At 41.7% G+C, this 25,467-nt stretch overlaps 1 protein-coding gene across 1 annotated transcript; it reads left to right on the top strand.

Moving 5' to 3' along the window:
- Window positions 1-4,246: 4,246 nt before the first annotated feature.
- BUD13 (BUD13 homolog) lies at window positions 4,247-25,326 on the top strand. The gene is made up of 10 exons (XM_043995556.1): window positions 4,247-4,400; window positions 6,720-6,810; window positions 13,099-13,183; window positions 14,004-14,684; window positions 16,356-16,603; window positions 21,317-21,419; window positions 21,800-21,938; window positions 22,195-22,379; window positions 22,966-23,047; window positions 24,923-25,326. Exons 1-10 carry the CDS (start codon window positions 4,258-4,260, stop codon window positions 25,014-25,016), a joined length of 1,851 nt encoding a protein of 616 aa, XP_043851491.1. The 5' UTR covers window positions 4,247-4,257; the 3' UTR covers window positions 25,017-25,326.
- The last annotated feature ends 141 nt before the right edge of the window (window positions 25,327-25,467 follow it).

Raw genomic sequence — 25,467 nt, 5'->3', positions numbered from 1 at the left:
AAAGTGCTATATAAATGCTACTTATGATGATGAGCCCCTTCTCCCCTTATTATGGGTGTTCCTCAAGGGTTTATTCTTGCCTCTCTTTTCATCTTTCTCCCCATTTTTTCCATTGGCAATTTCATTCACTTCCAGACTTTAACCATGTTATAGTCATAAATGCAGCTGATTTTTAAAAATTCATTTTGAAAATTATGAACTTAAACACCAAATAAAATGGGCATTTCTATACACATAGTAGAAATAGAAAAGAGGGTGGTAAATGAAACTGGATCTCTATTATGTGTAACTTTTAAAATAAACTGAATATGTAACTTTTTTGGGGGGTGAGGCAATTGGGGTTAAGTGACTTGCCCAGGGTCACACAGTGTGAGTTTTAAAATCTAAATTGTGTGGTTGCCTTAAATTAGAAGCTTTAGCACCAGTCTTTGGACATTAAACATTTATTAAAGCATACCAGATATTCACATGGAGTTCAGAAAGTTAAGAAAAGGCCTATCTAGCCTAGAGTTCCAGCCTGGTTGGTTCTTTCTCAAGTCCTCTGCCACGAGCCTGCTTTAATCACAAACACCCCCAAACTGAGTGTGGAAACTTTTTTATAGGTCCAGAGCATAGGAGGTCCTTACACACTGCTTCAAGCTGATTGGCTAGTGTCATCCAAATCCATTGGTTCACTGGACTTGAAGGTGGTCTCAAGTTAAGTTCAAAGTTTTTAGCTTCTGAGAACAATACCTTCTTAAGGACTAGCCAGATGTGCTTACAATCTAGTTAACTTTAAGTAGACTTGATTCGCTGTCAATCACTCTCACTTAATTCAATCAGTTTAGATTAATCTCCAGGTGGGCCTTTGAGTATCTGCTAAATCCCATTATTTTATCACAACAGCTAGTAAGTGTCAAATGTTTGAGGCCAGATTTGAACTCAGGTCCTCCTGAATCCAGGGCCGATGCTCTATCCACTGTGCCACCTAGCTGCCCCGATCCCCCCATATGTAACTTTCAAAGCTATCTTATCTGTGATTTTTTTTTTAGGTTTCCCTACTGTTCTCTTCTGTGCATTTAAAAATTCTAGTGATTTTCTTTTCTTTTGTGGTGAGCTACCTTGTTCCTGGCTCCTCCTCTGCCCTTCCTCAAATTGAAAAAATAAAAGCAAAGCTCCTGTAACAAATTTGTATTGTCAATTAAAACAAGTTCCCATATTAATCATGTCTAAAAAGGCATGTCGAGGCAGCTAGATGGCGCAGTGGTTAAAGCACTGGCCCTGGATTCAGGAGTACCTGAGTTCAAAGCCGGCCTCAGACACTTGACACTTACTAGCTGTGTGACCCTGGGCAAGTCACTTAACCCCCATTGCCCCGCAAAAAAAAAAAAAAAAAAAAGGCATGTGTTTTTCTGCAACTTGTTCATTATTTCTGTCAGGAAATGGGTAGCATTTAAAAAAAAAATTGCGGGGCAATGAGGGTTAAGTGACTTGCCCAGGGTCACAGAGCTAGTGTCATGCGTCGGAGGCAGGATTTGAACTCAGGTCCTCTCGAATACAGGGCCAGTGCTTTATTCACTATGCCACCTAGCTGCCCCCCCAGGGTAACATATTTTATCATTAGTCCAGAATTGTGGGTGATCATTGGACTAAACAGCATTTACAATTTTTTTATTTAAATTTTTTTCCAAATACATATAAAGATATTTTTTTGAGTTCTGAATTTTTCTTCCACCCTTCCTTCCCTCCCCGCTCCCGAAGCCAGCAAACAATCTGATAAAAGTTATATATTACAATCATGTTAAACACACTTCCACATTAGTCATGTTCTAAGAGAACAACAGGAACAAAAGAAAAAAACACAAGAAAGAATAAACAACAACAAAAAAGCAACAACAAAAGTGAAAATAGCATGCTTCAACCTGTATTCAGACTCCATAGTTCTTTTTCTGAATGTGGAGAACAATTTCCCTATAAGTCTTTTAGCATTGTCTTGGATCGTTATATTGTTGAGAAGAGTTAAGTCTATCACAGTTGATCATCATGTAATGTTGTTGATACTGTGTACAATGTTCTCTTGGTTCTGTTCATTTCACTCAGCATCAATTCATGTAAGTCTTTCCAGGTTTTTCTGAAATCTGCTCTTTTTTTTTTTACTCCAGCTGAAGCATAATATATTCTCTGCTCCAGCCTTTTACCTTTCCTCTGTGTGTATCTCTCTGCTTCAAATATGTTTCTTTTAAACAACATATTGTAGGTTTCTGGTTTTTAATCCACTCTGCTATCTGATTCCATTTTATGGGAGAGTTCATCCCATTCACAGTCACAGGTATGATTATTAACTGTGTATTTCCCAGCATCCTATTTTTCCCCTTGTTTGTACTTTTCTCTTTCCTTTCCTCCTGTCCCATCTCACCAGTATTTTGTTTCTGGTTACCACCTCCCTCAGTCTACCCTCTCTTTTATCAGCCTCTCCTCCCTTTTTGCCCTTTCCCCTTTCAGCTCCTAGTTTGCTCTCCCTTTTATCAGCCCCACTTCCTTTTTTCCCTTTCTCCTTTCACTTCCTAGTTTTACCCTCCCTTCTGTCAGCACCCCAGCCTTTTCTAAATTCTAAATTCTATACCCAACTGATCTGTGCTGTGGCTAAGAGCCCTTTGCTAGCTTGCCTAGACACCTTTTGCACTGAGCTGCCTTCCCCTCTTTTACCCAGGTGAGACAGACCTTTCTTGAAGATCTAGGTTATCTTAAGTCAGAAGATTGTTTCATTCTGCCTTTTTGCAGCCCCAGAATATGACGAGAGGCTTAATTTAACATAGTTTCTGAGGGAAATTTGGGAGAGCTCAGGCAGCTTCCTGGTTTCACTCCTCCATCCTGGCTCTGCCTCTGGAACTCATTAAACAGCATTCTTAAGTCTTTCAAAGTTGCTTTTCTTCATAATATTATGTACCTTGTTCTCAAGGTTCTGCTCACTTTACTCTGCATCAGTTCATAAAGTCTCAGGTTTCTCTGAAACCATTCCTTTCTTCATTTCTTATGGCACAATATTCCATTCTCTTTCTATATCATGATTCATTCAGCCATTCCTCAACTGATGGGCACCCCCCCACCCCCCCTTCTACAGCTTTGCCACAACCAAAATTGCTGCTGTAAATATTCTTGTACATAATGGTCCTTTCCCTTTTCCTTTGAGCTCTTTGGAGTATAGGCCTAGTAGTGGTAATGCTGGGTCAAAGGGTATGTTTAGTTTGGTGGCTTTTTTGGGTGCACAGTTCCAAATTCCAGAAAGGTTCTAGACCAATTCACAGCTCCACCAATGGTACATTTAGTGCGCTGGCTTTCCCACAACCCTTCCAACAATTGCCATTGGTACATTTCCATTGAAATAATTTAATTCTTAGTGATTTAGAGGATTTTAAAAAATGGTTGTTGATAGCTTAGACTTCTGTTCATATACTCTATTTGTCCATTGTGGAACAGCTCTTATTTATCCAAATCTGAATCAATTCTGTATATATCTTCTATCAGACATCAAGACTCATCCCCTACTGGTACCTCAGACAATATCTAAAACATTACTTTTGAAATTTTCTCCTTCGTTCACCGTGAAAAATGCTATCCACCTCCAGAGAGGGAGAACTTATGAACTCTGAATGCAGATTGAAGCATACTTGTTTTTTTCATTTTATTGGTTTTTTTTGGCAATTGTTTTGTGAAACTTCAAGTGTAAAATGGGTAGCATATTGCTTCCCTTCTCAATGGCTGGAAAAAGGTACAGAATTTGGAACTCAAAAAAATGAGGGGGGAAAATAAATTTGTTTCGTCTACCTTTGCCGTGTTTGTTTAAGGCATTACTATTTAGCGATTCTCATAGAGGTTTGCATGGCAGAGGCTTCCTTCTCCCTCCAGTCTCAATCAGTGGCCCAGTCCCGCCGATTTAATTTCCCCTATATCTCTCCAGTCAGTTCTCTCACTTCTCTTCCCATTGCCTCCACCCATCACTGGGATCTCTATTCCTCCCCGTCCTCTTCATCAAACACCACTTCAGGTCTTTGCTGGGGTCTTTTGGCACAAGTCAACTTCCCTAGGATAATGACATGCACGGACTGGGCCCCGCCCAAAGCCGGGAACCAATCAGGTCCTCCGCTCGAGTTCTCTCAGCTGCCCCGGAATCGTGGCTTCACCCCCTGAAAAGCGCCTTGGCACGTTTTTGCGTTACAGGAAATTTGTCCCCCACGCCGTGCCGTAGGCTGGTTCCGGTTCTCTTCTTCCTTCGCTGCCATGGCGGCTGCCCCGCCGCTCTCCAAGGCTGAATATCTGAAGCGTTATTTGTCTGGGGCCGAGGCAGCCGTAGATGCGGGATCCGAGGCTAGTCGTAAGCGCCGCAAGAAGCGGCCGAAGCCGACCGGAGCTGGAGGCAAAGGGTGAGCCAAGGGTGTGTGTGTGTGTAATGGTGGTTGTTATGTGGTGTGTGTGTGGTGTATGTGTGTGTTTATGTGGAATGGTGTGTGTGTGCGCGCGCGCGCGTGTGTGTGTGTGTGTGCGGAGCGCCTCAGCCCCAGGCCTGGCTCGTCCTGCCCCTGCCCGGGTACTGGCCAGTCTAGTCCAGTTCTCTCTCCCTCCCTCTTTATTCCAACCCGAGGCTCCGGCCGGCGTCTGGGTCCTGTCTGCTCCTTCCCAGCCACTTGGTTGTGTTCTCTCCCCGCCTGTCCCGGCTCGGGGACGCTTCCATCTCCTAGGCGGCACTTACTAAGCACCCACAGTGCGCCGGACACCGGGCAAAGTGCTGGGGATACAGAGAATAAGACCAAAGGCAGCATGCCTTACAACAGAATGAGGGGAGACGTTGTGCCGGCAGCTTTGCACAGGCCGGATAATGCAGGATAAATTGGGAGCAGTCTCAGAGGGGAGGCCCTGGAAGCGGGAAAGTCTGGAGAAAGCTGCTTGGAACTTTAACTGAGAGCTGAAGGAAGCAGGAGAGTCCGACGCAGAGCCCAGGAGGTGGAGATGAGGAGGGAGGGGGCGACCAGAGAAAATACCAGGACCCCGGGGAGAGGAAGTGTTCTGTTAAAGCAGCAGACAGGAGGGGGGTGGCACTGGATGGTAGAGCCTGTGGGGTGGAGTAAGGAGTAAATAGGAAAGGGAAAAAGGGTCTGGGTTATGAAAGGCTTTGAAAAGCCCTAGGATTTCATATTTCATCCTGGAGTTGGTATGGAATGTATGCAGTTGGGGCGGGAGGCGGCGCGTATGAGGACATGCTCAGACACTGTGCTAAGGACTGGGGATACAAATAATAAGGATGATCCCTGTCCCATCTAATGTGGAAAGACCATACACAAAAAGGAGATGAAAAGGTGGGAGTATTCCCAATCACAAGCAAGATCACTTTGACAGCGGAATGGCGGCACACCCGCCAGGAGGCCCAGGATCGAATTTAGCCCCTGCGTGAAGAGAGGAGGGTCTGCTCCAGGGTGGCAGCAGTGTGTATGTATGTGTGTGTGTGTGTGGGGGGGGTATAGTTCAGGAGAGATTATGAAAGTAGAAAGGGCAGCTAGGTGGCACAGTAGATGGAGTGCCAGGTCTGAAGTCGAGAAGACTGATCTTCTTGAGTTCAGATCTGGCATCAGACACTGAGTGACCCTGGGCACATCACTTAACCATCTTTGCCTCCAGTTTCCTCATCTGCAAAATGACCTGGAGAAGGAAATGGCAAACCATTCTAATATCTCTGCCAAGAAAACCTCATATAGGGTCACAAAAAGTCAGACTCGACTGAAACATGAAACAACTATAATGGAACAACAGGATTTGGTAAAAGATTGGTTCTGGAGGCAGTGAGAAAGAGTGAGGAGTTGACACCTACATTTTGAGCCTGGGTGACTGGGAGGGTGGTGGTGTGACCTCTGTAGAAATGGGGAAGTTAGACAAGTTTCTTCACCACTTATCCTAGACTGTAGCCTTGTTCCTGCCCTTACTGCTGTCTCCCTTTCCCATCACGCTTGTGTTCTCTCCCAATCACTCCAGGCTGTGACTGTTTCTGTTTTATTTCCTCCATTTGACTATTTTCCTCAGTAGCTTAGGTTGTGGGCTTGTGTGGATGGCCCTCTTCCCCACCTTGTCACCTCCCTATTCTGTGTCTCTTTTTACTTCTCTCTGTGTCCTTTTTCTTCCTGACACCCAGTCAGACCAACCTGGTCCATGCTTATTTCCTCTCTCTTGACTTATGTTCCTCTCTCTTAGTCATTGAATTTAGTTCCCTGTCTCCTCCTTGGTTTCCTCTCACTTCTCTGAGCCCTGGCTACATCCCTTATCTTTCATTCCCTCCCTGAGCCTGAGGATTGTATTGGGAGTCTCCAAACTAAGGTTTCAAACAAAACACTTCAGAGCAGAAGTTAAAGGGTGGGAGCCGGGAGAAGGGTCAAGGGAGCCAGTGAAAAATGGGCAGTGGGATTTGACCTGGAGGTAGGATTTTAGATTGTGGGCTTCAAGGTGGGGGACAGCCCACTGGTTATAGCTGGGGATTTCTGTTCTGTTCCCAGTCTCTTTCAAAGTAATAGTTAACTTTTCCTAAATTCTTTAATCTTAGAGATGTTTGTTGGCTTCGTAGGGAAGGGGCAACTAAATTGGGCTGCTCTGTCTCCTCATGCCTCTAATTTGTATCTAAGCAGCTATTTGGGTCTCTTAAAGTTGTTGGTAATCATCTTGAAAATAGTTTTTTTTTTTCTGACTACTTTTTTCTCTAGGATGAGGATCGTGGATGATGATGTGAGCTGGGCAAATATTTCTATTAAGACAGAAAAAGAAGAAGAGGAAGATGAGGGAGATTTGCCTGTGGTAAGTTTGGGAGTAATTAGGGCTTAGGAACTTGTGTTAACCTCAAGCAGATTCCTTTCATTTGGTTGTAAGATCATAGAATTTAGAGCTAGAAGGGACTTTGAAGATTATCTAGTCTGACCTCTTTTTATAGATAAGCTAACATAGGTTCAGAGAAATTGATTGACTTCCCCAAGGTCAGGCTTTAAGTGGAGCCCTACTTTCAATGCTGCATGTGAATGGAAGAAGCTGGGGGCAGAGAAGGAATAGTGGTTTGTTTAAACTATTACAACATAGTAATTAATTGTGGTGTACTAATTTAATTGTTTATAGAGTATCCTCTTCTAATGAGGAAGCAAATACAGAGAAGAAGTGGCTTTCCCAGTATGTGTTTTTGCCCAACCAAAACTATATTTACTATTAGGCTGAGGCATGTTGGTAACTCTCCACTGAAATATATAAGAAAACATGTGTAACTGAACTCTAAAGAAAATTTTGCTCTCACCTTACTACTTAATAGCTTGGTGCATTGCATTGCATTTCATTATTCATTCATTCATCCCTCCATCCATCCCTCCATCCCTCCGTCCATCCATCATTTATTAAATGCCTGCTATGTGCCAGATACCAGGCTAGGTCTTGGGGATACAAAGACATGAAAGAAACAGTCTCTGCCTCTAAGGAGCTTAAGTATTATTATTGGGGGAGAGGAGAGCACGTTTGGGGGTAATAAGCAACATGAACACAGATAAGTAGCTACAAACTAGACACACATCCCAGCGGGAATAACATTAACAATTGAGAGGATCAGCATAAGCCTCTTCTAGAAGGTGACACTTGAGCTAAAGCTTAAAGGAAGCTAGGGATTTGACCAGGTGCCGAGGGACTAAGTATGTTTCATGTGGGAGGGACAGCTTGTGCAGAGCCATGAGGATAGGAGTTGTAATGCTATGTATGAGGATAGTAAGTCAGTGTGGCTAGGACATAGGGTGAATGAAAGAGATGATGAAGGGCTTTCAGTGCCAAACAGGAGACTTTGTATTTTGTCTTAGAAGCAATAAGGAGCCACTAGAGTTTCTTGAACAGAGGAGAAAGATGGTTAGATCTTTTTAGGAATTTCCTGTTAGTGGATCCACTAGCCCACACTGTTCCTTGCTCAGAGCAGGTATTTAGCAGATGTCTGTTGCATTGAATTGAAGCATCTAGGTCTGGGATTTGAATAATAGCTTGGAGTTTAGTATTTCACAGCGTATATCTTACAGGTAGAAGAAACTAAGGAGGCCACCCAATCCAGTTTATACCTAAACCAAAGTGGCCATCTGGCCTCTTCCTTTTTGAAAAGTTTTATGAATTTTTATCCCCATGTATATGTAAAAACAATTTTAAACATTTGTTTTTTAAAATTTGGAATTCCAAATTCTCTCCTCTTCCCCCTCCCTGAGATGGCAAGCAATTTGATATAAGTTAGACATATGCAGTCGTATAAAACATTTTTCCATATTAGTTATGTTGTGAAAGGAAATATAAAAAAACAACAAAAAACCCATGAAAAAAATAAAGTGAAACATAGCATGCTTCAATATGCATTCAGACTCCATCAGTTCTTTCTCTGGAGGTAGATGGCATTTTTTGTTATGAATCCTTTAGAATTGTCTTGAATCATTTTATTGAGACTAGCTGAGTCATTCACAGTTAATCATTTTATAGTATTGTTGTTACTATGTATAATGGTCTCCTGGTTCTGTGTCAATTCATGTAAGTCTTTCTAGCTTTTGCTGAAACCATTCTGCTCATTATTTCTTATAGCACAATAGTATTCCATCACAATCATATATCATAACTTGTTCAGCCATTCCCCAAGTGTTTTTGTTGTTGTTGTTGTGAGGTAATACATTTTATTTGCATAGTTCATTTGGCAAAGAAAACTAATAGGTTGAAACACTCATTTCTTAGAAAAAGAGTAGCTACAAAATAGATTTATAGTTTTATATATTAAGTTTTCATATCTTAATAAATTAAGTTGCTAAGAGTGACCTTATAAAACATATTTTATATATATATATATATATATATATATATATATATATATATATATATATATATATATATATATATATATATATATATATAATTTTTTTTTTTTAGTGAGGCAATTGGGGTTAAGTGACTTGCCCAGGGTCACACAACTAGTAAGTGTTAAGTGTCTGAGGCCGTATTTGAACTCAGGTACTCCTGACTCCAGGGCCGGTGCTCTATCCACTGCGCCATCTAGCTGCCCCAAAACATATTTTATATTGAAAAAAGAGCTTAAAGTACTCTTGTCATTTATTATAAAAATTAATTTCTTTTAATTCTTCCATGCTCACAGTTTTAACCTCAGTTTCCATTCTTTGCCACCACAAAAAGAGCTTGCTATAAATATCTTTGTACAAATAGGTCCTGCCCCCCCCCCCCTTTTTGAATCTCGTTGGGATATAGACCTATTAGTGGTATTGCTGGGTCAAAGGGTATGCACACATTTATAGCCCTTTGGGCATAGTTCCAAATTGTTCTCCAGAATGGTTGGATCAGTTCACAACTCCACCAACAGTGCATTAGTATCCTAGTTTTCCCACATCCCCTCAACATTTATTATTTTCCTTTTCTGTCATATTAGTTAATCTGATAGGTGTGAGGTAGTACCTCAAAGTTGTTTTAATTTGCATTTCTCTAATCAATAGTGATTTAGAATATTTTTTTTCCATATGATTATAGATAGGTTTGATTTCTTCATTTGAAAACTGCCTTTGACCATTTATCAATTGGGGAATGACTTGTATTACAAATTTGATTCATTTCTCTCTCTATTTGAGAAATGAGTCCTCTATCAGAGATACTTGCTGTAAAAAATTGTTTCCTAGCTTTCTGCTTTTCTTCTAATCTTGGCTGCACAGTTTTGTTTGTGCAAAAATTCCTAATTTAATATAATCAAAATTATCCATTTTATATCCTGTACTGCTCTCTCTCTCTCTCTCTCTCTCTCTTATTTGGGCCTAAATTCTTTCTTTATATATAGACCTGACAGGTAAACTATTCCTTGCTCTCCTAATGTGCTATATCATAAGATATCACCCATTATGTCTAAATCATGTACCCATTTTGATCTTATCTTGGTATGCAGTGTAAGATATTGGTCTGTACCTAGTTTCTTCCATATTGTTTTCCAGTTTCTCTAGCAGTTTTTGTCAAATAGTAAGTTCTTGTCTCAAAAGCTCAGGTCTTTGGGTTTATCAAGCATTAGATTCTATTCCACTGATTCACCACTCTATTTCTTGGCCCGTACCAGATCGTTTTGATGATTACTGCTTTATAATATGGTTTGAGATCTGGTATAGGTAGGCCACCTTCCTTTACATTTATTTTCTTGATATTCTTGCCCTTTTGTTTTTCTAGATAAATTTTATCATGATTTTTTCTAGCCTATAAAATAATTTTTGGTAGTTTGATTGGTATGGCACTGAATAAGTAAATTAATTTAGGCGGAATTGTCATTTTTATTATGTTGGTTTGACCTATTCATGAACAGTTAATATTTTTTCAGTTGTTTAGATCTGACTTTATTTGTGTGAAAAGTGTTTTGTAATTGTGTTCATATAGTTCCTGGGTTTGTCTTGGCAGGTAGACTCCCAAGTATTTCATACCATCTACAGCTATTTTAAGTGGTATATTTCTTTCAATATCTTGCTGCTAGACTTTGTTGGTATGGAGGCCCATATTCAGATCTTGGCTCCCTTAAACTCAGTAGCTGTATGACCACAGTCAAGTTACTGACCTAAGACTCAGTTTCCCATCAGTAAAATAGCTAAAAATACTTGTCCTATCTCTTTACAAGGTTGGCAGTTTAAACAAATGAATTGTTGTTAGTAGTATTACTGCATTCCTTCCCACTGCCCTGGACTTGGGACCGCTGGACCCCTTCTATTTTTTGTCTGTTCAGAAATACTAATACTATTTTTTACTAGGTCCTTGGTCTTCTATTTAAAATATCTCCCTGTCTACGGACTTTTTCCCTTCTTCTTACAAACTTGCTCAGGAATCTGCTATTCTTAAAAAACAAAAACAAAAAACCAGGGGAAAAAACACCTTTTCTGGACAGTGCTACCTGGTAAAGCTAACATCCCTTGTTCTTCCTTATAACACCAGACTTTCAGCTCTGATTTCCTCACTGACACTAATCTCTTTCAGCATCTGTCCTAACTGCCACACTGAAGCAACTCTGTGCACTTGCACTGTTAACTTCCTAGTTTGTAGATCGAGAAGCTTTTTCTCATTCCTTATATTCCTCACCCTTACTGTAGCTTTTTTTGGGGTGGGGCAGTGAGGGTTAAGTGACTTGCCCAGGGTCACACCACTAGTAAGTGTCAAGTGTCTGAGGCCGGATTTGAAGTCAGGTCCTCCTGAGTCCAGGGTCGGTGCTCTATCCACTGCACCACATAGCTGCCCTGTAGCTTTTGATACTAATTGATGGTGCCTTTCCTTCGTGAAACAGTTTCCCTCCTCAGCTTTCCTGACACTTAACTTGGCTGGTACTCCTCCTAACTCCACTTTCTAACTACTCTTTCTCTGTCTCAATTCCATTCCATTCAGCAGGCATTTTCTGAATGCCAACTATGCACAAAGCTCTCACTAGGAGAGGGCATCTGGAAACATGCCGAGTCATTTAACCAGAGTGAAATAATGTGTGTGTAGCTAAGTAATGCAAAATAATTTCTGATGGGATGGAGAGAACAGTAGTACCACCTGGGGAAAGCCCTCACAGAGGAGATGGCACCTAAACTCCTCTTTTCATCTCCACAATAGAGTTGGTATTTCCCCATGGTTGAGTCTCTGGGCCTTTGTTTCTGTATTCTCTTCCTTAACAATCTCATTTGTTCCTATTGTTTTAACTAACTAAATCACTTCTAGTTGTATCTCTCTAGTCACAGAATCAGAAGATTTCAGAATTTGAAGGAGTCTAAGTTGTATGTTTTTTTCTAGAATGTCAGATCTGCATTTCTGATTGCCTGCTGAATATCCTTCCACCTCTTTTCCCTCAGATATTTTAGGGGCACCTCAGACTTACATATTAAAATACATCATCTGCTCTTTCCACAGGCTTCTTCATCTTTCCAACCAACCTTCATATTTCAGTTCTTGGTCCTACCACATTGATGGTCACTCAGGTTCAAAACTCTGAAATCATTTTTGATTCTTCCTTCGATTAAACTTTCCTATGTATAAGTTTCCAAGTCTTGTTGATTTTACAATTTTGGTCTCATCTTCACTTGTCTTTCAATTCCTCCTGCCACTGGCCTACGTCACTTTTCCCTGGACTATTGTAATGGACCTCTTACCAGAAAATTAGAAGAAAAAAGAAATTGTGGTAGACATTCAGAGGATCTTGGCCTAGGAATAAAGTAGACTTGAATACCTGGAAGGCAGTATCCCAGACCAAGTACACTCAGAAAAATTTATCTCTTAGCTGTAGTCTGTTTATAAAGTGTGCCTTTGTTGTTTAGTTGTGGCTTAGTCTTCGTGACCCCATTTGGGGTTTTCGTTTCAGAGATACTGGAGTGGTTTGTCATTTCCTTCTCCAGCTCATTTTACAGTTGAGGAAACTGAGGCAAACAGGGTGCAGTAACTTGCCCAGGGTTACACAGCCAGTAAGTGTCTGAGGCCAGATTTGAACTCAGGAAGATGAGTCTTCCTGACTCCAGGCTCTGGTGCTCTATCCACTGTGCCATCTAGCTGCCTTTATAGCTGCCACTTGCATATAATTTGTACCTCCAGAAATCTTCATTTCCTGTAATAAAGCAGGTTTTATTTCCCCTTAAGAAGATTGGTTTACAAATGAATTGTAATGGTGACTCCTTACAACCATGAAGATATATGCTGGGCAGGGTATGGGCTGTTTTCCTATACTTTAGCCAGTAGTGACAGTCAAGAGAGCCTTCATCCTGGTTGGTAAAGGAAAGACCAAAATATGTTCATCTTTTAGCTCAGAAATAGATGATGTGGAACTTGACAGGTTGTTAAAAAAGACTTGTGATGGAACAAATTGCCTTTTTTTTTTTTTGGTACTTCATTAGGCAATAGAGGGTCTCTAATTAAACTAGAGCAGTGACAAGTTGTTTATGGAACCAGAGGGAACACTAAATCCTGAGGAGGGAAGACTGTATGTTTCTTTCTCACTGCTATTCAGGGTGGAGATTTTCCTTGCTTTAATCTTTCCAAGTCATTTTTCTCTCTGCAGTGGGTTCCAGGCTACTCAAGCCTATGGTATTTTTCCAGGTGGCTGAATTTATTGATGAACGCCCAGAAGAAGTTAAGCAAATGGAGGCATTCCGCACTAGTAACAAATGGAAGATCTTAGGGGGTGAGTGCTAAGTCACAGGACAGACCCAAAAGTCTGGCCTGTGTGAGAGGCAGTCTCATTCTTCTGGCTGGGCAGTAGGTTAGAAGAAATGGTGAACAATTTATTTCCATTTGCCATTCTGGGAAGCCCAACAGTAACTGCTGCTAGGGCTTCTTTGAGATAATAGAGAGCAAAATTTGAGAAAGCACAGCTGCCCCTAGGTTCTGTTTGGTATCAGATGTTCTGAGTTCTCTGTTTGAGTGGAGTCTAAAATGAATTTATTCACTAGAGTACAGGGCCGTGCAATTTTTATAAATAGTGTATTAACTACGGCACAACTCACTTCATGGTAAAAAGAAGAGGAGTTGCTGAGCAGAGCCATTGAAACACTTTAGTTGTCCTGTACCCAGTCCATCCCACTTAGCTCATGCTCTGCCTTTGCAGATCTCACACTCCTTCCTCTACTAGGGCTTATTTTGACCGAAGAGAAGACATGCTGTGAGCTGAATAGTTAGAACCTTTTTCTCCTATGAAACTGTAGATTTGACATAGTCTTAATAGTCCATTTCTCTCCCTGACAGCTATGGGTTATCTGAACCAAACCTCAAAATGAGCTCCTGATTAAGTCCTCTTTGTATGCACGGAGATTTTCTTTATTATCCTGAAAATTTTCAGCTTATTTTTGCCATTCTGGGTGCTTGTTCATTATCCTTGAGCAACATAATTATATTGATCCTTCAGATTTTCTGGGCAGTTTTGAGATAACTACTTCTGAGGAGATCTAGCTAGTGTTTTGGAGGCCAGGAATCTGTGTAGTGCTGACTTTATGCTTTGTGTTTAGAACAAAAGCAAGACCTGTCCCCACCCAGGAGGGCCTATCACAATTCCCCAGACTCCTCACCTGCAAAGAAGGCCCGTCACGACTCCCCAGACTCCTCGCCACCCAGGAGGACCCGTCACGACTCCCCAGACTCCTTGCCACCCAGGAGGACCCGTCACGACTCCCCAGACTCCTTGCCTCCCAGGAGGACCCGTCACGACTCCCCAGACTCCTCGCCACCCAGGAGGACCCGTCACGACTCCCCAGACTCCTCGCCACCCAGGAGGACCCGTCACGACTCCCCAGACTCCTCGCCACCCAGGAGGACCCGTCACGACTCCCCAGACTCCTCGCCACCCAGGAGGACCCGTCACGACTCCCCAGACTCCTCGCCTCCCAGGAGGACCCGTCACGACTCCCCAGACTCCTCGCCTCCCAGGAGGACCCGTCACGACTCCCCAGACTCCTCGCCACCCAGGAGGACCCGTCATGACTCTCCAGACTTATCACCACCCAGAAGGGTCCATCCTAACCTCCCAGATTTAGCCGCTGAGGTTTGTCATTCACTGTCTAATAAAGCACCTGCTAAGTCCTCTCTCAGTCTGAAGGAGAAGAGCAGTAGACATGGGGATGAATCTTTTCAGCATAAAAATCAATTAGCTTCCTCTCCTGAGCCAGGGAAACATCTGCATGACTCCAGAGGTGAGTGCTTCCTGTTTCAAACTTTCTCCTGGCCTTTCTGTTTTCTTGGTCAGTGAACAACTTTCATTAAGCTAGTTCTTGGGCTAGGTGCTCAAGGAGTTCACATTTTCATGGGGGAGACAGCACACAACCAAATTCATTATCCACAGCATATATGCAACCAAGTGAAAGGTGATCTTAAAGGGGAGGGGCTAGTGTGGGGCTGGGAGGGGAGCATAGCAAAGGAGAAGGTACATGGTGGGGAGGTGGAGAATTGTGTTGGGAAGCAGCAAGAAGGCCTGCATTGTTGGATAGTAGAGTACATTGAGGGGAGTAAAGTGTAAGAACACTGGAAAGGTAAGAAGGGAGTCAGTTTGGCAAAGGCTTTAAAAGACACAGAGAATATTTCATATTAGATTCTGGAGGTAATAGGGAAACGCTGTAGTTCATTGAGTAGGTGGGGCTGTGTGTGACGTGGTCAGGTCTGTGCTTTAAGGAAGATAACTCTGGCAACTGAGTGGAAGATTGACTGGAATGGAGAGAAACTTGAGGTGGTGAGACTAACCAGAAGCCTGCTGAGGTAGTTCAAGTGGGTGGTAATGAGGGTCTACACCAGGGTGGTGCCAGTGTTGGGAGAGAAGGGGGCATGAAATGTCGTGGAGATGGAAATGACAAGACTTGACAGCAGATTGGATGTATGGGGTTAGTGTGAGTGAATCATCTTCCAAAGATGACACTGAGGTTGCCTGCTTGGGGGACTGGGAGGATGTGGTCTGGACAGCAATAGGGAGGTTGGCAAATGGTATGTTAGCGGGGTGGTGGGTGGTGGGTGGTGGTAAAGATAAAGACACATTGAATTTGAGATGTCAAATAGGCAGTTGTTGATGTGAGACTAGAGGTCAGGAGACCTTCAGGAAAAGAGTCAACCTTCTAAAAGGTGAGTATTGCAGGGTTCAGGTTGTCTCCTCTCTTACTTGAAGAGTAGATACTGTAGATTACTTACCTACCTACTTAAAAATATATATCCAGTGGAGAAAGCCCTTGGAGGGACAGTCTTCAGAGTCCATAATCTTTAGTAGTGAGATTTGAATACCTGGGAACTAAAGAATATTAGTCCCCAGAATAAAAACCCTGGGAAATTGATTGTACATTCTGTGTTCTTTAGAGTGGCATTTGCAGCAAAGGAGTGAGGTTGAATGCTGTGCAGTGATACTGTTCGCTCTTTGCCCCTGTGCCTAGACACTGGTTTCACCTCTGACTTAAAGTGCTTTGAATGCTTTTGGTTCCTTAGTTCTGGGAACCTCAAAGCCACTTTTCAGGAATCCATCACATTCACAACACCCTAGGGAAGTAGGTTGTTCTCTCCATTCTACTGATGGGAAAAAGTCTGACTTGACTAGGGGGACCTTGGCATCTCTAACACAGCCATCATAGATTTAGAAATATATGTCACAGTCATGACTCCCAGTCTTCCAGGTATCTTGGAAAGACACGCCTCTTTTTTCCCTTCATGTTTTGTGTGGTTTGGGCATTCACATCAGTTACAATTTTTCCACAGATGATGAAGTGTCATTGAGTAGAGCTTGTTCCTAGAGAACAAGTTTTAACTGATCTGGAAGCACAATCCAGATGAAGAAAAATTTATTCTTGAATTATTCTCAAGGGATTAAAGTATTCTCTCTTAATTTCTAGACTCTTCTCCTAGCCATAGGAAATTCCAGACAAACCCTTCAGCCAAGAAACACCAGAGGCATGATGTAGATTCTCCTCTTCCTGGGAAGAGCAAGCAGCAGGCCTCTGATTCAGACCTGTCTCCTCCACGGAACAAGAAGAAACGAGACTCTGATTCAGACCTCTCCCCACCAAGAAGGAGGCAGAAAACCAAGTCTTCTGATTCAGACCTCTCCCCACCCCGAAGGAGTCAGCCTCCTGGAGCAAAGGTGGGTGTTCCAGGAGTCCAGTCATCCCCCTGTCCATGCAGAGTGCCTCATCTAGGCCACTTAGGTTCCAGCTTAAAAAAATGGAGCCAGTAGAGAAAGCCCTTGAAGGTGTAGTAACTGAAGTGAGATTGTTAACTCCTTTAAGGCAAGGCCCTTTAGTTCTCCTCATGTCTCCCTCAGCAGCTAGCACTATCTATTTCACATTGTAGATGTGCTCCATAAATGTTTGTTTATTTACTCTCTGAATGGATGAAGAATTCTTAGACAGGAAGTGTATCTTAAGAGGCCATTCTAGTAAGTCTTGCTTTATATGGCAAGGCTCATCTTAATCCAGCCTAGAAAGATGAGCTTGCATATATCCAGTTTTCCCAAGTATCCTCTGCATGTATAGCTTCTTAAATCTGTCTTCCTAATTTTAGGAAGCCCGAAAAGCTAGTTTATTTTTTCTTCTCATGAACCGGGTACTGTAGTTAGCTGCGGACTTATAGAATTTAGTTTCCAGAGCCTGAAGACTGGTACCTAGCATATTAAGCGACTTTGGAAAACCTAGCCTCTGTTAATTCCAGGAATTGAGGAGCTCTTCAGCTTAGATGGGGTGTTGGTGTGCTAAAGAGCCAGACAGAACCTGGGTAGTCATGGTAAAATAGGATTATATTAAAGGAGTTTTATTCCAAAGAATTCAGTGGCATTCAGCAAGCACTTATTAAATGCATATTATGTGCTGAGCATATACATGCCCACTTCTTTGCTAGGTGCTGGGGATAGAAAATGGAAACTGCCCCTGCTTTCAAGGTATTTGCGGGTGCCGGGGGGAGGGGGGGGGAGATAAGGTGCACACAGTTCAATGCCCTTATACTAAGGTACATTAAAGTCCATGTAAATGCTTCTTCAGGTATCCTACAACCATTTATTTCTTCAACCTCCTTAGGTTCCATGACTTACTTCATTATTCCCCCTGAACCAATACCCCAAAATATTCTACTTCCCTAATTAGAAACAATGGCAGTCTTCCCCTCTGACCATCACCTCCTATCATTTCACCTTTCTATATGCAACTGTCCTCTTACACCTGTTTTTAAACCTTCACTAGGCCCAGCCATTCCTTCAAGTTCTTATCTTATGTCTCTTTTCCCTTTTTTAGCCAAACTTTTTTTTTTATGAGATATTTTATTTTTTCCATTACATGTAAAGATAGTTCTCAACTTTTGTTTATACATGCTTTACAATTTCAGATTTTTCTCCCTCCCTCCCCCCTCCCCTAGACAGCAGGTAATCTGATATAGGTTATATCTATATATCTCTATACATATATACATATATATATATATACACATATATATATATCTATATCTCTATATATATATATATACACATATATATCTATATATCTCTATACATATATATATATATATATATATATACACAAAATAACATTAATCCTATTTCTGCATTAATCCTGTTACAAGAGAAAGAATCAGAGCAGTTTAGCCAAACTCTTTGAAAATCTATCTATCCCCAGTTGCCTGCATTTCTCCCCTCACTCATTTCTCAACCCTTTGCAGTCTGGCTTCCAATGTAATCACCCAGTGAAACTGCTCTTTCCTAAGTTACCAATGATTTCTTCTTCTTTTTTTTTTTTTGTGGGGCAATGGGGGTTAAGTGACTTGCCCCCCAGGGTCACACACATCAATGATTTCTTAATGACCATATCTGATAGTTTTTTTCTCAGTCCACATCCTTCATGAATCTATCTGCTGTATTTGATTCTGTTGACCACCTTTTCCTCCTGGATATTCTTGTCTTTCTGGTTTTTCATGACACTGAACTCTCCTAGTTTGTCTCCTGTCAGCCCATTCCTTCTAAGTATCCTTTGCCATCTTGTCATCCTGTTCAAGGTTCTTTCTTAGGTCCTCTTCTCTTGTCCTTGGTAACTTCATTAGCTCCCATGGGTTCAACTATCATCTCTATGAAGATAACTACCAGATCTATATATCCAGCCCCAGTCTCTTCCCTGAGTTTCAGTTCCACATAACCAAGCACCTACTGGCTATTTCAAACTGGATATCCTAGAGACATCTTAAACTCAACATGTCTAAAATGAAATTTATTAACTTCCTATATCCTTACCTCTTCCAAATTTTCCCATTCTGCCAATAACACCACAATCTTTCCAGTATCCAAGGTTCATCTTTAACTCACTTCCTCACTTTTCTTCACCTTACATATGCAGTCGGTTACTAAATCTTGTTGTTTCCACCTTCACATATATTGCATTCACCCTCTTCTCTTTACTCATGCAACTAGTTTAAGGCCTCATCACCTCTCTCCTACTTTACTGCAATAGCCTTCTAATTGACCTCCCTGCCTCAAGTTTCTCCTCACTCAATTGTAATGTTGCCAAATTTATGTTTCTTAGGTACAGATCTGACCATTAAACTCCCCCAGTTCTGAGGTAGCTAGGCAGGGCAGTGGATAGAAGGCTGGGTACTGGAGTCAGGAAGATCTGAGTTCAAATCTACCTTCAGACATTTACTAAGTGATTCTGGGCAGGTCATTCCTTAGCTTCCTCAACTGTAAAATGGAGATAATAATAGCACCTGCCTCTCAGGGTGGTTGTTAGGCTCAAGTGAGATAATATTTGTAGTGCTTAGGACAATGCCTGGCACACGGTAGGAACTTAATAAATGCTTGCTTCCTTAATTATGTCCAATGGCTTCCTCTTACCTCTAAGACAAAATTTAAAATTCCCTTTTACCTTTTAAAGCCCATCATAACCTGGCCCCAGCCCGTTTCCAACCTCCTTGGATAGCACTCCTCCTTCCACGATGTGTTCCAGGCAAACTGGCTTTCTCTCTGTTGCCCACTGATGAGATTCCAGCTCCCTGTTCCATGCCTTTGCACTGTGTCCCACATGCTTGGAATATACTCCTTCCTTGCTTCTGCCTCAGAGTATCCCTCTCTTCCTTTAAGATGCAGCTGAAGTACCATCTTCTGTGTGAATCTTCCATGATTCCCCAAGTCCTAGTACCTTCCTTCCCAAACTACCTTGCTTTCAAGGTAGTTTTATATAGTTCTATTTATTAATTTTACATTTAAGTTATGGTTAACTTTTTTTTTTAGCAATAAATATAGTAGCTAACATTTATTTAGTACTTTAAGGTTTTCAATGTGCTTTACGTGTATTAACTCATTCAGTTCTCACAACAATCCTTGCGGATAAGTACTATTATTATTCCCATTAAACACATGAAACAAGTAACTTGCCCAAAAAAGATCACATAGAAGTATATGAGGCAGGATTACAATTCAGGTTTTCCTGACTCCTCTGTCCACTAGGCTACCTAGTTGCTTATTGCAATTGAAATCATATACCTTTTTTTTTTCTTTTACTCTCTCTTTCTCTCTCTCTCCTCTGTCTCTTTCCCTCATATATCTATATTCATACACACATGTATAACACACAGCATGGTTACTTTTATATATACTTCTTGCCTCCAGTAGAATGTAAATTCATCGCAAGTAGGGGTGGTTTCATTCTTTGCATTCATACCCCTGGCTCCTAGCACAGTACCTAACATGTAATAGGGACTTAATAAATGCTTGTTGCTTGATGGATGAGTAAGTGCTAAGTATATACAAAGTAATTTTGGGATGGGGAGAGCTGGGTAAGTGCTAATTATCATCAAAATTCATTTAAAAAGAGTAAAATATGCCAGATTTAAACATGACCCAGGGGTGGATCCTATTTCTTTAGGAGAACTTTATTGTCTTTTAGGAGCAGATCTGGCTCCGTTCTTTATTTTGATGAATTTTTAGATTTTTTTCCCCCCTGAATTTAACAGATACACAGTAGAATGGAAAAGAGGATTGTCCATAAGACTGCAGGTCCCTATTATGTGCAGCTTGCTTTTCTTTTTAAGTCTATGATAAGATCAGCCTGGAGCTTTTGGAGCTCTCCTCTGGCCCTGTACTTTAGGTGGCTACACGGATCAAGAAACTAAAAACCACCTAGTTGAGTGAATGAACCAAAGCATTTCTTTTGATTGAATCACTGAAATTTCGTCTCTCTATTCCATGCTAATTCTTGAAGTAGTCAACGTTGTGCTAATTTAGTCTGCTGCTAAAAGGTATCAGCAGTCACCTTCCATTTGATTTTTGGGTGAGTTTACCATCTTGAAATAATGACTGATAAAAGGTTTGAAACGATCATATCATCTGTGATTGTGTTATCTGCAGTTCAGAGAACCATGACTGTTGGGGTTTATTGTTGCAGGTGGAGTATTATAGCAATGTCAACTCTTTTAGTTCATGGTGCAGGTTTTTGCCCACCTTCATAAAAGTGAACTTAAGTCCCTTCTCCAGATAATAAGTTGAGTACTTGGTAAAAGAGAACTGCTGCTGCTTAGTATTACCTTTAGTAAACTAGTAGCTTGGTTTAAGATTCTACCTCCTTATAAAATTGGCACAATCATTACTTCTCCACAAAATCTCCCCTTTTGGGTTTTGTTTTCATCTACTTTTCTTACTTTGTTCATCCTGTGATCTATATCGAGGGTATAAAAGGTAACATCTCTTTCCCAGAGCATTTGTTCCCTAGTCATTATGGATAATCTAGGTAAAATACAACTATTAGTGTTTGAGTCCCTCTGGTATGTACCTGTTGGGGAGGTATGCTGTCTCATTCATTTGTGGTACCCCCTTTCAATTGCACAGGCCACGCAGATGTTTTCTGGGGCCAAAACTGGGTTGGTGTCTGATGTAAGGAGAGAGCAGCAGGAGCTCAGGAGGCAGGACCAAGACACCAAACATTTGGAAGGTAAAAACTTGGAGATCAGTAGGCTAATCCAAGCTCACGAGGCTTCGTCACCTTTTGGTCTATTAACTAATGTAGGATTTAAGCTCTGGTTTTTAATACATTATTGGAACCATCCATTGGGTCCAAGTGATTTTTCTCCTTCTTTCCACCATATCATTTCTTAGGTCTGTAGCTCACAAAAAGGTGTAGTTTGGGTGGTACTCTGTGGTCCAGCTATAAAGTTATTCCCTCTCTAGCTGCAGGCCCTGAGCTGTTACTTTTCCCTTTTAAACTTAGGACATGTTTCCTCTCTTCACATTTCTGCAAGAAGTTGTGATTTGGATACTTGTTTTGATTAAAAAGGGGGAAAAAGTGAAGTTGTTCTTTGCATCTTTTTCTAGCTGAATTCCAAAATGCTGAAACCATTTTTCGTGATAAATCTGGCCGCAAGAGGGATCTGAAGCTGGAACGATTAGAGCAACGGCGAAAAGAGGAGGAAGAGTCGGAGAAAAATGAGCAGTATGCTCAGTGGGGAAAGGGGTAAGAGAACCCCTGCAGGGATTTCAGCCTTGGCTTACACTGTAGAGATTGGGTAGAGCTGATTTTACTCCTCTGCCTACAAGTGCATCAGTAGCAGCTCTATCTCCTGTCTTCATGGTTGTTGGCAACAAGATAGCACTTTGAATTTCATTGGTTGTTAGAGGAAATGCTCCAAGTGGAGTAGGGCATTTCCATCCTCATTTAGGATCAGGAATGGTAGACAGTCTACCAGAGATTCTTGCTTCTCTTTATTCAGCCTTGCCCAGAGCCGGCAGCAGCAACAGAATGTGGAGGATGCAATCAAGGAGATGCAAAAGCCATTGGCCCGCTACATCAATGACGAGGACCTGGATCAGATGCTCCGAGAGCAGGAGAGAGAGGGTGACCCCATGGCTAACTTCATTAAGAAGAATAAGGCCAAGGAGAATAAGGATAAAAAAGGTGAGGCTTCCTAGGGCTTGGAGGGGAGAGAGCAGAGAACAGATAATGTGATAAGAATAATTTCAGAATGGTGGGAGCTAAGACTGTCAGTGGTATGTCTTCATTCTTAAAGGTCAGCTATAGACCTAACTGTTGATTGGACTGATGATGGTTTTGCACATATAGAGGTGACATGACTTAAAGTTATCTCCTTTGACCTGTTTGGTCTCTAGCCTAGGAGGTCTTGATCGTATGGGTTCCATTAGACACAGATTCCTGCACAGAAATGTTTTCTTTGTAGGAAAGACTGCATGGTATCACGGAAGGGGCCCTGGGGGAGTCAGATCTGAGTTTGAATTTTAGCCCTAGAACTCAGTAACTGTGTGACCCTGGGCATGTCCTTGCTGAGCTTCAGTTTTATGAAACTTGCACTCACTTATCTCACAGAGCTGAGGAAGATAGTTTGTTAAACCTTAAAGTATTTTAAGATGTTGCTTTTTTTTTCACTAACGGTAACAGCTCTGGGGGTCACAGTGAATTTGGGACTGAGTTCTCATTCATATTCTCTCTCTCTCTCTCTCTCTCTCTCTCCCTCTCTCTCCTTTAGAAAAGCCTCGCTACAATGGCCCTGCACCTCCCCTCAACAGATTCAATATTTGGCCTGGATATCGCTGGGATGGCGTGGACAGGTAAACCTATGTGTTAATTATTCAGTGTCCATTTAGGTTGTCTGTTTTTCCTGCTACTTAGCACAAGTTGGCCTTAGCTTAACTGGCTTCATCCTTTTTGGGAGATTCTGTAGCATAGTGGATAGACTAGCTTTGAAGCCTGAAAGACTTAGATTCACTTCAGGTACATGCTTGCTGTGTGACTGAGCAAGTCACTTAAATGAACCTTTCAAGGCTATGGACAACTCTCAAGACTATAAGTTGCAGAGAAGATGCCAACCTGCATTGGTAGAGGGAGTTTCCTTATCTGAAAGCTTTCTACGTTGGTAAAATCACAGGTCCTGTCCCTATTTTTCATCTTTTAGTAAACCCTGTCTCATATTCTGTTCCAGCTACACATTTATATCTCAATTGCTTAGCACATAGTTTTTCCCAAAAATTCTCTCTCTTCTTTCTATCTCAGTCTCTGTCTCCCTCTCCCCTTCTTCCTGTCCCCACTTCCTTCCCCTTTCTTTTCCTTCCTTCCTTCCCTTCCTTCTCTACCTTCCTTCCTTCCTTCCTTCTTTCCTTCCTTCCTTCCTTCTTAACTCCCTCTCTTCTTCCCTCTCCCTTCAACAATGCCTGTTTTGTACCTCCAGCTTTCAAAATTACCATCCCCTAGTTTTAGAATACACCCTTCTTCTAAACACTCTTGTTCTGTGGTGAAACATGAAGAGAACTACATATCTAATGCTCGTCTGTAATACTATTTGGCCACTTTTCCGACTGATAGCCAGAGATTTTTGAGGAGCCTCTTTTTTTAGTCATAGCCACCCTGTTCTTTTAATTCTTGTTATTACTTCTCAGTAGTGAGTAACATTTTGCCTAGCCACTAATTTAAAGGTTAAGCAATGATTTTACTCCAAGTATGAGAAGAGGAATTTAAATTTAAATTTTTTTTTTTTGGTGAGACAATTGGGGTTAAGTCACTTGTCCAGGGTCACACAGCTAGTAAGTATCAAGCGTCTGAGGCCGGATTTGAACTCAGGTCTTCCTGACTTCAGGGCCAGTGTGCCACCTAGCTGCCCTAAGAGAAGAGGAATTTTAAAGTAGAAACTCTAGAGAGACATAAAGATATACAAATTACAGATATACAGTTCAGTTTCAGAGTTTGTTCTTCCCCTGCCTTTAGCCATCCTGGTTTCTTAGCTCCTTCTGCTTCTAGGAGAGTGAAAGTTATTTCTCTTTGCTCCACAAGACACTAAGAAAGAAAGACCCTTTCTGGGTGATTCCATAGGCACATCCCTTGAGTTATTTAGGCCCCCTTACAACCTGAGCTAGTTCTTTTCCCTTTAGCTTTCAAGCTCAGAAATCTCCCTGAATTAGCCCTTCATTAGTGTCCAGCTTATTTCAACTTTCCCAGTAGATTCCCTTCCGTTCCTAGTTTTCACTTGTTCCTAGATCTCTTATACTTACCTTTCTCTGGTTATTCGTACTTCTTTCTCTCTGTCACACATTCTGTTTCCTGTTGATTTCAGGCCCATGACTTAGACATTACAAAATCCCTTCATTACCGTAGATTATACATGTGACACAGGAAAAGAGGGTGCACTGGGTGTGCTGATTGTAATGGAGAGATGTGGTCATTATAAGCTCACCTCCCTATAGCTCTCTTGTACCATCCTTATTTTGGTAACTTCAGTTTTCCCACATGACATGTCCATTGGTTTCTCTCCAACTGTTAAATCATTTATTTTTAAAACGCATGCTTATGGGTTGCATGTGTCTCTTCTGTATTTTCCCTTACATTATTAGGTTCTTTGGGGGTCAGGATCTGTCTTTTCTGGGTTTCCCCCAAGAACGGCCTGCACAGCTAATGCATACTGTTGATTGCTCTGGTATCTCTTCTACTTTCAGGTCCAATGGCTTTGAGGAGAAGCGTTTTTCCAGACTTGCCGGCAAGAAGGCTGTTGAGGAACTTGCCTATAAATGGAGTGTTGAGGATATGTAGCTCTTGTAACTAAGCAATGGCTGTAGGTTCTGCTGGTGGGCAAAGGACAGATGAAACAGTGAGGCAGGCCAAGGGCTAACAGTTTACACAGACCAGCCATTCATGGTTGCCACCAATGACCCTGGGAGAGAGCTTAGGTCTTGATATCTGGCTGGGGTGGTACCATGACCCAGGGAAATGTCCATATTCTTCGGCCATTGACACAACTGCTTCTACTGTCTTTTAAGTGACACATTTCACCACTGAAGGTCATTTAAGTGCCCCAGAGTTCATTCTTGATTCGGCTTTTTTTTTTCTAACAAATATACATCTATTTTTGTAACCATTTTCTTTCTGTGTTCTGTTTTCTTGAGGATTCTAAAACAATAGGTTCTTCCTCCTAGTGGGTCTTGTGGGGAGGAACGTGTTTCATGTATCTAGAAAATTGGCAAGGGCTTTCCCAGGGATCGAG

Source organism: Dromiciops gliroides, chromosome 3, assembly GCF_019393635.1.
Source record: "Dromiciops gliroides isolate mDroGli1 chromosome 3, mDroGli1.pri, whole genome shotgun sequence".
NCBI classification, from domain to species: Eukaryota; Metazoa; Chordata; class Mammalia; order Microbiotheria; family Microbiotheriidae; genus Dromiciops; species Dromiciops gliroides.
The sequence above is the reverse complement of the archived record's forward strand: the minus strand, read 5'-3'. Positions and strand labels throughout refer to the sequence as shown.

Coding starts and splice junctions, on each gene's coding strand:
- BUD13 (XM_043995556.1), top strand. CDS start 4,258: ATGGCGGCTGCCCCGCCGCTCTCCAAGGCTGAATATCTGAAGCGTTAT. Junction 6,811..13,098: donor ATGAGGGAGATTTGCCTGTG/GTAAGTTTGGGA, acceptor GTATTTTTCCAG/GTGGCTGAATTTATTGATGA. Junction 21,420..21,799: donor AGACACCAAACATTTGGAAG/GTAAAAACTTGG, acceptor ATCTTTTTCTAG/CTGAATTCCAAAATGCTGAA.